The following is a 12,888-nucleotide window of genomic DNA, read 5'->3' as shown; positions in this document are numbered from 1 at the left end:
TAATGACAACACTTGGGAGCCTGAGACAAGTGGAGAGCAAATTACAGGCTAGCATGGACTACAGTAATACAACTGGTCTTCAAGTAAAACAAAATACAAAACAACACACCACCAAACAATGAAATAGAAACATTCAAATGTTTGTGGTTGTCATTGACTACATAGGGCTTTTGAGGCAAGCTTGAGATACATGATACCTTGTCCCTTAAATGAATAAATGAATGAATGAGTAAACAAATAAATTAATAAGTAGGTTGAAACACTAGCTAGCACAAATGATACTGATATACTAGGCTCAGTGTTCTCTTACGTTCACAGTATTACTCAGTACTTCGAACTGATAATGAAATGCTTCATCATACAATATTCTTTCATATTCCACTTCCAAAGTTCTAAATATATCTAAGGAGTATTTCACAAGAAGAAAGAAATATATTTATTCTATGTTTGATGATATAAACAGACACAAGTAGAAAGTGGTCTCTACTAGGGGGGTTCCACCCAACAACATTATGGAGTCTACTTGGAGCCAACACAACTCAGACACCAAGCCATTGCAGAAAAAAAAAAAAAAACTATTGTAATCCAGCTACTACTGATTGATTAGAGCCACAGAAGAGACTCAGGAGCTGAACTTTGACCCCTAGGCAGAATATTACAGAGCTTTAACCCTGAAAACTGCAAATATCTGTGCCAAGTTACACTTTTCATAAATCAGGATTCAGGGATTAGAGACTTTTCTAGGAACGTTTCTTTGTGATACACTTATCTTTTTCTCATTGGTTATGTAGAGACCCACAGAGGTTTCCTAGTGAGAACTTACTCAGGGTCCAAGAATCTGAGCTTGCTTCATGCAGCAGGGCTCCATAAGGGGATGATTTGACCACGGCGTGGTTACCAAGTGTTTGGGAGGGTCTACACTTGGCTGTGCAGTGTGTTTTGATCTAGCAAGGGGGGGGGGTGTTTTGTCCTGCCTCCCTGCATTGTTATAAAAAGCCCTTTTGAAGAGGCAGAAGGTGCTGTTGGGTCTTGATCCAGATCCTCCTGAAGCTATTCTGTGTTTCTGTCTTTCTCCTCTTTGCTGTCTTTCTACCTAAAAGTTTCTTATGTCTCTCTCTCCTCCTGATAGAAACCATTTAAAAGGTGGGAGCTGGCCTCCCACATGGTTGGTTTACTCATGTGACAGGATGGCTTGCCCACCATTCCTGTCTCACCTTGCCAACCAGGGAGATCTAGGAAGGTCTTGGGAACTTAAACTTTATTTGATCTTCATTCAAAATGGCAGTTCTATCCAAAATGGCTTCAGTTTGGTTCCTTCTGATATAAGCTATATGTTGCTGATGAACTGGATTTCTTTCTTGAGGATCTATTTCAGAAATAGGGTGCTTTGAATGAGACAGATGATCAACAAGTTGAAGTGTAAGGTAGGAGTGGAGTAATGTGGAGCACACCATTGATCTTTGCCATGGGGAAGGAAACCGGCAGGATCCTTGCCAAGTTTGAGGAAATCAGTGGCTTTCCTTGTGAGAATATAGAAATATTTCCATTTTTAAATCATATGTATCTGTTTGCTAGCTTGTATGGGGAGGGGCATGCAAATGCTGTTGTCATATGTGGATCCCAGATAAGAAATTATGAGAGTCGTGAGAGTTGGTTCTCTCTTTCTACCACGTGGGTCCTGGGAAACAAACAAAGTAAGAATTCCCAGCCATTAAAAGGCTGGGTAGGAAGATCAAATCTGAGGATGCCAATCTCATCATCATTTATCCTCTTTTGCACACATTTTCACTTTCCTGTCTTTACTCAGCCCTTACACCCCTTTAATGCCCCCAATTCTCCTCATTAAATACCTCTATAATTTCAGGCTAGGTTCAGTCCCAGTGAATTCTTAGTCCCATGTCAATAGTATACTAAGATCTATCTTAATCATTTTACCCAGAATTTGACTTTAGTTTTGACACTTTCCAACTCCCAGTAAATTCTTAGGGTTCTAGTTTTTCAAACACAAATCTAATCATCACGTCTTCTAGATTTCAACCTTTAAATAGCTTCTCATGACTCTAAGATAACAAGACAGTGGGTACCAAGATCTTAACACCATTCTTTCAGGTCAGATTTTACTGTGGCCACTTTTGGTTAAGAATATCAGAGTATTGGGTTCATTGTGTAAATTCTTTTATTTAAAGTCCAGCAGTATTTTTACCTTTGTAGAATTAACCTATTTATTTGTACCTACATCCAGTTTACTCCTCCTACATAATTATCAGTTCTAAGGAAATGTGCAGTTAGGTTGATGGAAATCATAAGTATTAGAGTGCCCTCCACTTCACCAGTCTTGGAAGTACAGTCAAACTCAAGCCAAGTAAAATGTGGATGTTAATTTAGGACACGGGCTACCAGGATGAGATATGTAGGAGCTGCCTAAAGCCTGCAATTCCCTAGTGAGGTTACAGAGGCCATGCCTAAGGCCCATGACCTAAAATCATATCTGCACCCATTCTGACCAGTCATATTGGCAACAGCTAGGCCTTCTTCCTGGCTTCCAGATCTGGAAGATGAAAAAAGATGGATAGTTCCTCGTATTTTCTTGTCCCCTCTGAATGTCTCCTAGAAAACACAGGTTCCACACCCTCTAACTCCAAATCTTGCTAAAATTCTGACTATGCAACCCTATGGTGAGCCCTTGAGGGTAGACTTTGGGATCTGGCCAACACCTTCAAAGCCAAACCCCACTGCTACCTCATCATGGCTTTGCAACTTGTCAGGCTATAATCCGTTCTTAGAGCTCACTGACTTCTGAACACTGGGCTAGAAATAGCCACTTGCTCATTTCCCTGATGTCACAGGCACAGCTGAGCAACTGTGCTGTGCCAGTGGTGCTGACAGATCTAGAATAGGATGTCCAAGGCAACCAGCTCAGTGTTTCTTAACAGCATCCCTTTAAACCCAGGACTCTGTAGGCAGAGACAAGCAAATTTCTCTGAGTTCTGAACAACCCTGGTCTAACAGTGAGTTTCATTTTGGCAAGAATGCATATTTTGGTCCTGTCTCAATGACACAGCCAATCTACAAACGAAACAAGGTCCATAAAACTGGATAGGTTAGGCCAAGGAGATGGCACAGTGAGCAGAGATATATTTGCAAGCATACGAAGAATGTGACCACCTAAAATCAATCCCCAAAGCCCACCTAAAAGTTGTAAGGAGATCCTCCACAAAGTCATCTTTGGATCCACACAAGCGCCATGGTATGCACATGCCCCACATCTCACATGCACCCACCCCCCTCATCTCACACAAACATGAAAGCAAAGTATTTTAAAAGTGGGGCAGGCTGGTCTAGAATTCCTTCTGTTGCTTGGGCAGGCCTTGTGATGACTTGGGATGTATTTCCCTGCACTACATTAAAAAAAAAAAAGATCCCATGTTTCTCATATTAAAATCTTAAATTTTATTTAGGAGGATGAGTATTTTTCCTACATGTATGTGTGTGCACCATGTGGATGCAGCTCCCTGAAAAAGCTAGAGGACAGTGTCAGGTCCTCTGAGATTACAATTACAGATGGCTTTAAGCTGCCATGTAGATGGAAGGAATTGAAATTTGGTTTTCTGCAGACCAGGATGAACCATTTCACCTGTCCTTTATTCAGATACTTAATACTATATTTTTATTTCCAGGAACTCGGGGGTCAAAGTTAAGCCAAAACACTTCATTGCAGGCTGGTTAGAAAACTTACTTCCACTGGGGCTGGAGAGAGAGCTTTCCAGTTAAAAGCATTGGTTTTTCTTCCAGAGGATAGGGGTTCAGTTCCCAGCACCCAAATAATGGTCACCAACTATCTGTAATTCCAATCCCAGCAGATCCAAAAGCTGCTTCTGACCTCCAAGGGCACTTCATAGACAAGGAAGATAGACATGCAGGCAGGCAAAGCACCCATACATGTAAAATAAGATTTCAAAAACAGGCCCTACTGTCTGTTCCCAGATGTCAAAGGAACATTCTAGGAGTACTGCAGGGCTGGGGAAAGAATCAAGGTATCACTTCACCTTCCAGCCAAGAGTCCCTGAGTGGATTGCATGTACAGCCTGAGACTATGGTGGCCTGTATTTCAAGAATATGAAGGCTGTTAGATGGCACAGCATCATAATGATGCTTTTTAGTGAATCTATGGATGGTAGAATGGAGTCTGTCAGATGGAAAACATGAAGACAAACCCTTTGGCACCTGTCCCACATCTGTACAGCACTAAAGTAGAAGGTTGGTCATGGGGTTTTCATCCACCTTGCAGCTGTGTGGATATCCCAGTAGTATATATGTCATAGGCACAGGACAGCGGTATGGAGGACTCACACATGACAGATAGTACCTTAGTCCTTGGGGGAGTCACTGCCCAGGTGTCTGGTGAACCACCCACTCTTGAGGTCCCAGATCCTCAGATTTGAGAAGAGCCCACAATAAATGTTCCTGTCACAAAGGAGCTTTGTAATGAGCTGACGGCGGTAGAGGAGACTCAGTCTTCAGTCTTCAGTAAGCACTGCCTGAGCAGGCCTGAGGCAAAGTCCATACACAGAGACAGGCCATGGTGTATCCTGCTAAGGATTGGATTTTGTATTTGTGATTCTTACTCATTTTATTACAAATTTCTTTGCATTCTGTCTTTCTTTCTTTGTTTTTCTTTTGTTTGCCAACTCAGAGTAATTTGTTTAATACAAAAGAAAGTGACCAGGAGATAAAAATTTCCATGAAAAACTCATTTGTTCCCATTGTACCTTAAGGAAGCTGCACAGAGATAACTTGATAGCTTGGTAGGAAGTTAACTGTGATTGCCTGACTTCCTGTTGCCGTCCTGGCAGTGTGGTTCCGTTCTGGTAAATGGTTGTACTAACACGTTGCTAGCTATTTTCCTGGAATTTTACATTTGCTGCTTTTTTGTTTTTCATACTGTTTTCAGTTTTCTTTTTAAGAATTCTGAATTTGGGCCTTTGAGACATATGTGGACACATATGCCAAAGCATGTGTGTGAGGGTCAGAGGACAAACTGAAGAAGTGGTTTCTCTCCAGGGCGTTCACCTCAGGTCCTGAGACTGGGTTGCAAATGACTTACTCCCTCAGCCAACTAGCTGGTTCCAGTTACAGCACTACCTTCTAACCACCTATTTAAGAATATTGACTGTAGTGGCTCTATTTTCCTTGGGGGTTGAAAATACTAGGTACTCAGTCTGAAACCCGACCCATGCGTGACCAGCATCTGTACACTGAGCCCTAAACAAAAAAGTTGTTTTGAGGCAGGAGCTGGTTAAGTTGCCCAAGTATTTTGTCAATTCCATCTGTAGCCATGGCAGGCCTTAAACTTGTGATGGGCCTACTTCAGTCTTTCATGTGGTGGGATTCCAGGGCTGCACTACCACTTTAAGCTTAAATTCATGTGGGAGAAGAGCAATTTGAGTCTGTCTTCTTTTTAAAAGTGACAGAGCTAAATGTGTGTCAATTATGATTTTTAAAAATGAACTTTTGGTGTCATTAATAGTTTCTTATTCCCTATTATGTTGATTTAATCTCCAATCTCTACCAGCCCTTCTTTCTAAGCCTTATCTTTCCATGCATTGATACTTAATGTTTCCATTTTCATGTGTGTTAACTTTTTTAGTTTTTAAGTTTTTGCTTGTTTGGGTTGGAATTGGGCCTTTAGGGAGTGAGACCCATGGAAGTTTTTCTCAGAGGCCCTGATGAAAGTACCAAGGGTACACTAGTTTTGTGTTCTTGACCAGGGAGGGGTTGATGTGGAAAGTTCTGGTCTGGTGCTTGATCAAAAAGAGTCAAGAGAACCAGGTTCTTCAGCCTGAGAGGCTGCAGTTATCATTAGCATGGCCGCTGTGAGCTCAGTCTGAGGTTATTTGTGTTCTTGCCAACAATGCTAAATTAATGTTTCTTCTGACTGCCGCATTCTCCACTTGCAAAGAATGTATTAGAGCTGTACTTCTTTTTTGTTTGTTCGTTTGTTTTTTCCAGACAGGATTTCTCTGAAGTTTTGGTGCCTATCCTGGAACTCACTCTGTAGACCAGGCTGGCCTCGAACTCACAGAGATCCCCCTGACTCTGCCTCCCAAGTGCTGGATTAAAGGTGTGTGCCACAACCATCCAGCTTTTTGTTAATAGTATTTTTATTTTATAATTAACTTAATTTCACCTATCAGCAACGAATTCCCCTGTCCTCCCTCCTCCCACCTTCCAGCCCTTCCCACCATTTCACCCCCCCCCCCATTTTCATCTCCTCCAAGGCAAGGTCTCCCCTGGGGAGTCAGCCCAGCCTGGTAGACTCAGCCAAGGCAGGTCCAGTCCCCTCCTCCCACACCAAGGCTGAGTAAAGTGTCCCAGCATAGGCCCCAGGCTCCAAAAAGCCAGCCCATGCACCAAGGACAGGTCTTGGCTCTACCGCCTGGGGGCCTCCCAGACAGTTCAAGCTAATCAACTGTTTCACTTATCCACAGGGCCTGATCCAGTTCCATGGGGGTTCCTCCACCATTGGTTCACAGTTCATATGTTTCCACTAGTTTGGCTATTTGTCCCTGTGCTTTCTCCAACCATGGTCTCAATATCTCTCGCTCATACAATCCCTCCTCTCTCTTGCTGATTGGACTCCCGGAGCTCCACCTGGAGCTCGGCCATGGATCTCTGCATTTGCTTCCATCAGACACTGGATGAGAGTTCTATTATGACAGGCCGTCCGATCACCAGAGCAGGTCAGCTCAGGCTCTCTGTCGACCATTACCAGTAGTCTAGAGCGGAGGTATCTTTGTGGATTTCTGGGGACCTCTCTAGCACTCTGCTTCTTCCTATTCCCCTTGGGTCTTCATTCATCATGGTATCTCCCTCTCCATTCTCCCACTCTGCTCCTGATCAAGCTGGGACTTTCCTCTCCCCTAAGCTCTCTTTCCCCCAACCTTACTCTCCATTACCGCCCCACCCCCAGTTTGCTCATGTAGATCTCATTTATTTCTCTGTCATTGGATGATCCCTGTGTCTTTCTTAGGGTCCTCTTTACTAGCTATCCTCCCTGGAGTTGTGAATTGCAGTCTGGTTATCCTTTGCTTTACATCTAGTATCCTCCTATGAGTGAGTACATACCATGTTTGTCTTTCTGAGTCTGGATTACCTTACTCAGGATGATTTTTTTCTAGCTCCATCCATTTGCCTGGAAACCTCATGATGTCATTGATTTTCTCTGCTGAGTAGTACTCCCCTGTGTATATGTACCACACTTTATTTATCCATTCTTCAGTTGAAGGGCATCTAGGTTGTTTCCCCAGGTTCTGGCTATTGCAAATAATGTTGCTATGAACATAGTTGAGCATGTGTACTTGTGGTATGATTGAGCATTCCTTGGGTTATGCCCAAGAGTGGTATAGCTGGGTCTTGAGGGAGGTTGATTCCTAATTTTCTAAGAAAGTGCCATATTGATTTCCAAAGTGGCTTTACAAGTTTGCATTCTCACCAACAGTGTAGGAGTGTTCCCCTTGCTCCACATCCTCTCCAACATAAGCTGTCTTCAGTGTTTTTCATCTTAGCCATTCTGACAAGTGTAAGATGGTATCTCAGAGTCGTTTTGATTTGCATCTCCCTGATGACTAAGGATGTTGAGCAATTCCTTAAATATCTTTCAGCCATTTGAGCTTCTTCTGTTGAGAATTCTCTGTTTAGCTCTATAGCCCATTTCTTTTTTTTTTTTTAGTTTTTCGAGACAGGGTTTCTCTGTGTAGCTTTGCGCCTTTCCTGGAACTCACTTGGTAGCCCAGGCTGGCCTCGAACTCACAGAGATCCGCCTGCCTCTGCCTCCTGAGTGCTGGGATTAAAGGCGTGCGCCACCACCGCCCGGCTTGTTTCTTTTTAAAATGGATTGGTAACTGCATTTGAAATTCTATGACCCATGTTATAGACTGTATGAAGCACACAGAATTATGTAAATATATTCTCAGTGAAGTGTACGTTTGCAATGCGGACAGTCTCAACATTTCTATTATGTATATATATGAGATACTTTAGGATGCAGTGACGTATGAGGATGTGCATGTGAACTTCACTCATGAAGAGTGGGCTTTGCTGGATCCTTCCCAGAAGAGACTCTACAAAGATGTGATGCAAGAAACCTACTGGAACCTCACTATTATAGGTAAGAATGTGAGCTTTCTGTCAGTTTTTAACTTAAGAGGATAAATCTTCCTTGTACATTGGTACTCTCCTATAATTTTGAATGTTAAAGAGGAAGAATCTGGTAAATAAATCATGCATTTTTTTCAAAGGTTCATGAAAGATAAGAATTTCATTCGTTCCTAATTTCTGCTAATATATATTTTCTGGTACTGTATTTTAGGTTATAAATGGGAAGACACCAATATTAAAGAACATGGTCAAAATTCTAGAAGACATGGAAGGTAATTTTTATATGTAAGCTAATACATATTGACCTCTGAAGAAATGTTAATGTACCCTGATCATTTTTTTTCTGTGACAGGGTTTCTCTGTGCAGATTTAGAGCTTGTCCTAGAGCTCACTCTGTAGACCAGTCTGGCATCAAACTCACAGATATTCACCTGCCTCTATCTCCTCAGTGCTAGGATTAAAGGCATATGCCACTACCACCCAGCTACCTTTAACTTTTAATGAAAAATAACAGTGTAAATAAGCACAGCTCTGTGATGATTATTAAATTCTCACAACATTATATATTCCAGTGTTAGGTAGCTGATCATGGTTTGCAAAGCATTTCTTTAAGGACAAAACCAGGAAACACCACCATAACATGTCACAACTAAATCATGGCCTTATGAGAGTCATCTTGTAAGGTGTCTGTCTGTCTACTTATTTTCATATGATTCAATTATCATAAAATGTATTCACATTGATAAGGGGATTAGTGAATGTCTAAGAACTTTTATATGTAAATCTTTCATATTAAAGCTAGTGTTCCTCAAGTACTTGAAGTGAGTGCCACCATATTTTAGTGAGTGAAGCACTTTATGAGAGACAAGGAGACTGTCTTGGTGAAGAAACCTGAATCACTGTACCACACCTGTATGAGACACAAAACATTAGACTATGTGACTGCAATGTGTAAACCTTTTATTTGTTATTCTTCCTTTAATAGGTATATCATCTGTCACTCTGGATACAAGCCATGTGAGCATACAGGATGTGGAAAAATGTATTGTTCTTCTGTCTCTCTCAGAACAGTTAGAAAATATGTAGTAGTCCCCACTATGAGAAGATATGACTGTGGTACAAGTTTACAGTTAATTGGTTTTCCAACTTCAGTGGGAATATATCAACAAACACACATTGAAGAAAAACTTTATGACTACAGGAAATATGGAAATTTATCTGTCTATACTGGTTTGCTTTGCACATGTGGTGTGACTCACGGTATAAGAAAATGTTATGCATGCAATCAGTATGGTAAAACTCTGAATTCTCTTCAAAGATTTAAAAAGAATCATGTGGGAAGAGGAAATAATAAGTGTGAGCCATCTACTAAAGGCTTTAACCATTACAGGTATCTTCAAACATACAAAACAACCAATAATGAAGAGGATCTCTATGAATATAATCAACTTGATAAATCTTTTAGATCTGATTCCTCTATAAAAGTACACCAAAGAACACATTTGGAATTAAAACCCTATGTATATAGTGAAAGTGGCCAAGCTTTAACATTTCACAGTCTTCATCTAGTGAGTCGAACTCATACTAGTGAGAAAAGGTATGAATATGATCAGTGTGATAAAGCCTTTCCATGTCCCAGTTATCTCCAAAGACATAAAAGAAGTCATTCTGGAGAGAAACCCTATGAATGTAATCAGTGTGGTAAAGCCTTTACACAGAAGAGTAATCTTCACAGGCATGAAATAATCCATACTGGACAGAAACCCTATAAATGTAATCAATGTGGTAAAGTCTTTGCACAGAACAGTTATCTTCAAATACATGAAAGAAGTCATACCGGAGAGAAACCCTATGAATGTAGTCAATGCAGTAAAGCCTTTGTATGTAAAAGTGATCTTCACAGGCATGAAAGAAATCATACTGGAGATAAACCCTATGGATGTAATCAATGTGGTAAAGCCTTTACATATAAAAGTCATCTTCACAGGCATGAAAGAAGTCATACAGGAGAGAAACCCTATGAATGTAGTCAATGTTGTAAAGCCTTTGCACAAAAGAGTAGTCTTCACAGGCATGAAAGAAGTCATAATGGAGAGAAACCCTATGAATGTAATCAATGTGGTAAAGCCTTTGTACAGAACAGTCATCTTCAAATACATGAAAGAAGTCATACTGGAGAGAAACCCTATGAATGTAATCAATGTGGTAAAGCCTTTGCATGTAAAAGTGATCTTCATAGGCATGAAAGAAGTCATACTGGAGAGAAACCCTATGGATGCAGTCAATGTAGTAAAGCTTTTGCATATAAAAGTCATTTTAACAGACATGGAAGGAGTCACACTGGAGAGAAACCCTATGGATATAATCAATGTGGTAGAGACTTTGCATGTAACAATCATCTTCAAATAAATGAAAGAACTCAGACTGAAGAAAAACCCTATGAATGGAGTCAATGTGGTAAATCCTTTGCATATAAAAGTCATCTTCACAGTCATGAAAGAAATCAGACTCAACAACAACCTTATGAGTACAATCAGTGTGATAAAGTCTTTACATGTTGCCCAAAACTTCAAAATCATGAAAAAATTCACACTGGTGAAAATCCCCATGAACTTAATAAATGAGGTAAAGACTTGCACTCAACCTACATTTATCCCACTGAGCTATATCCAACTAGTGCTTGAGTATGATTAATAGAGCCACTCCACCATTAACATAATGTGTCCTTTTCAAGTTGTAAACATATTGCATTTGATGAATACAGGAACATACGATAGTTTGAATAATAAAACCTACTTGCAAATGAAAATCATATTTATGTTGTCATCCATAATTTTTGAATCATGTTACTAATTCCAAGGACTAAATACTTGTTCTTAACGTTTTCTCAGAAACACGAATGGAAGAGAATTTTATCAATGGGTAAATGTTGTTGCTGCTAAGCCTGGTGACCCTAGTTCATTCTCTGGGATAATGAACATATTAATCATAGAAGCTTTTCTCTGATTGCTACAGTTGGGTTTTATGCACACTCACACATCAACACACCATGTATATTTTTGAAGGTAAAATAAGGTCCAATGAGTTCATTCAACAATTTAGGGCACTTACTGCCAAACTTGACTGCCTCAATTTGATCTCTAATACTCAAATAGTGAAAGGAGAGAATAGATACCAGTAAGTTGTCCTCTGATGGGCACATGCACACCATTAATGCGAGAAATCCGCAGATGTCTGGGCAGAAGATTTATTTATTAAGGAATAAAATGGGAATCACACTCATGAATATGGAACAAGTAAATGCCAGTGCTGATCCAGCTGCCATTCTGTCCAAGGGTGATGAGGACCAAACCCAAGCTGCTCTCCACTGCTTGATCTGGCTTCGACCCCCAGGAGAGTACATAACCCCTCGTCCTCAGCTCCTGAGCAGTCACATACCCAGACAAGACCACGCCCTAGGGCTTTTTAACCCAAAGCCATTGGTTGAAAAGAGGAAAGTCCCACAACACACCATGGCATGGCACTATATTTACACACAGTTCTTTTTTTTTTTTTTTTTTGAGACAAAGTTTCTCTGAGTAGCCCTAGTTATCCTGGAACTCATTCTGTAGACCAGGCTGACCTTAAACTCAAAGAACCCTTCCTGCCTCTGCCTCCCAGGTGCTGGGATAAAAGGTGTATGCCACCAACATCCAGCCATTAAAAACTTTTTAAAGGAAGGAAATTTACAATGCAAAGAATTAACCAAAATATTGACAACATAGGATACAATTTACCAGATTAATACATTGAAAAATCCCAAGAAGTATTTTTGCTCATTAAAAAAGGTTCTTCCTGTTTATATTATATTATGTTTTTAACTTATATTATTCTTTCAGTATCTGATTCAAAGATAGGTCATTTAAAGAACATATCTCACCTGTATCTAGAGATGCGCTCTTGTAATCTCAGCACTTGGAAGAGATAGGCAAGTAGATATATATCTCTGAATTTGAGGACAGTTTGTTTCAGGATATCCAACACCCTAATACAGCCATAAATGCAGGCAAAGCACATTTTCCCATAAAATAAAAGTAAACATTTTTTTAAAGTATATATCACATTATGGAACTTTTCCTAGCATAATGTGGACTCTTCTCTACTCAACTAAATCTCTCATTGAGTTCATTCACATTAAGAATCATGTTAACAATTAAAATAAGCAATGTGAGTAGTCCTTTCACAAAGGGATTGAAAACCATTTAGTCATTCATTAACCAAGTAGCTGGGACTTTGATCACCTGCAAGTAATAGAAGGTAGAAGAGGTAAAGGGAATCTTCATTTTCTGTGTTATAATGGCATCTTTGGGAGTTGGAGAGTGAACCCATTAGTACTGCTGCTGTTGAGTATCCAAATTTGGTTCCTAGCACCCACATCAGGTAGCTCAGAAGTACCTGTAATTATTGGTCCAGGAGGACTGGAACTTTTCTGCCTTCTTAGGGTACCAGGTATGGTGATGGTGTAAAGGTATGTGTGTAAGAGAGAGAGAAACTCCATGTTTTAAATTGCATGATCAAACTTTAAATTTGGTAAAAGGGGCAGAAAAGTTGAATTTCTTATTCAAGTAAAATCAAAAGTAAAGCATGGGTGCAGGTGACAGTCCCCTCAGCTCCCTTACTGAAGCTTCCTTTCGATACATATCATCTATTTTCTGAAAAAGATCCTAAATTATGGGGTGAGTAATTTATTAA

General features: G+C 40.3%; 1 protein-coding gene and 1 non-coding gene across 6 annotated transcripts in view; one reads left to right on the top strand and one right to left on the bottom strand.

Moving 5' to 3' along the window:
- Positions 1 to 10,971, top strand: part of LOC114687850 (zinc finger protein 431-like) — a 45,155-nt gene extending 34,184 nt beyond the window's left edge. For 3 of the 5 annotated variants that reach the window (XM_028862487.2, XM_037197882.1, XM_037197879.1), the window contains 3 exons: positions 8,041 to 8,167; positions 8,369 to 8,429; positions 9,143 to 10,971. In XM_028862487.2, coding sequence (XP_028718320.1) covers positions 8,041 to 8,167; positions 8,369 to 8,429; positions 9,143 to 10,781 — 1,827 coding nt within the window. In that variant the 3' untranslated portion in view covers positions 10,782 to 10,971. Of the gene's footprint in view, positions 1 to 8,031; positions 8,168 to 8,368; positions 8,430 to 9,142 lie in introns of all 5 variants that reach the window. The other 2 variants (XM_037197880.1, XM_037197881.1) reach the window with 1 other exon arrangement.
- Positions 2,757 to 2,898, bottom strand: LOC114687853. The gene has a single exon (XR_003733710.1). It is a non-coding gene; the product is annotated as a small nucleolar RNA SNORA43 (small nucleolar RNA).
- Positions 10,972 to 12,888: the final 1,917 nt, after the last annotated feature.

This window comes from Peromyscus leucopus, chromosome 22 (assembly GCF_004664715.2).
Source record: "Peromyscus leucopus breed LL Stock chromosome 22, UCI_PerLeu_2.1, whole genome shotgun sequence".
Taxonomy (NCBI): domain Eukaryota; kingdom Metazoa; phylum Chordata; class Mammalia; order Rodentia; family Cricetidae; genus Peromyscus; species Peromyscus leucopus.
This window is presented reverse-complemented; position numbering and strand designations above follow the sequence as displayed.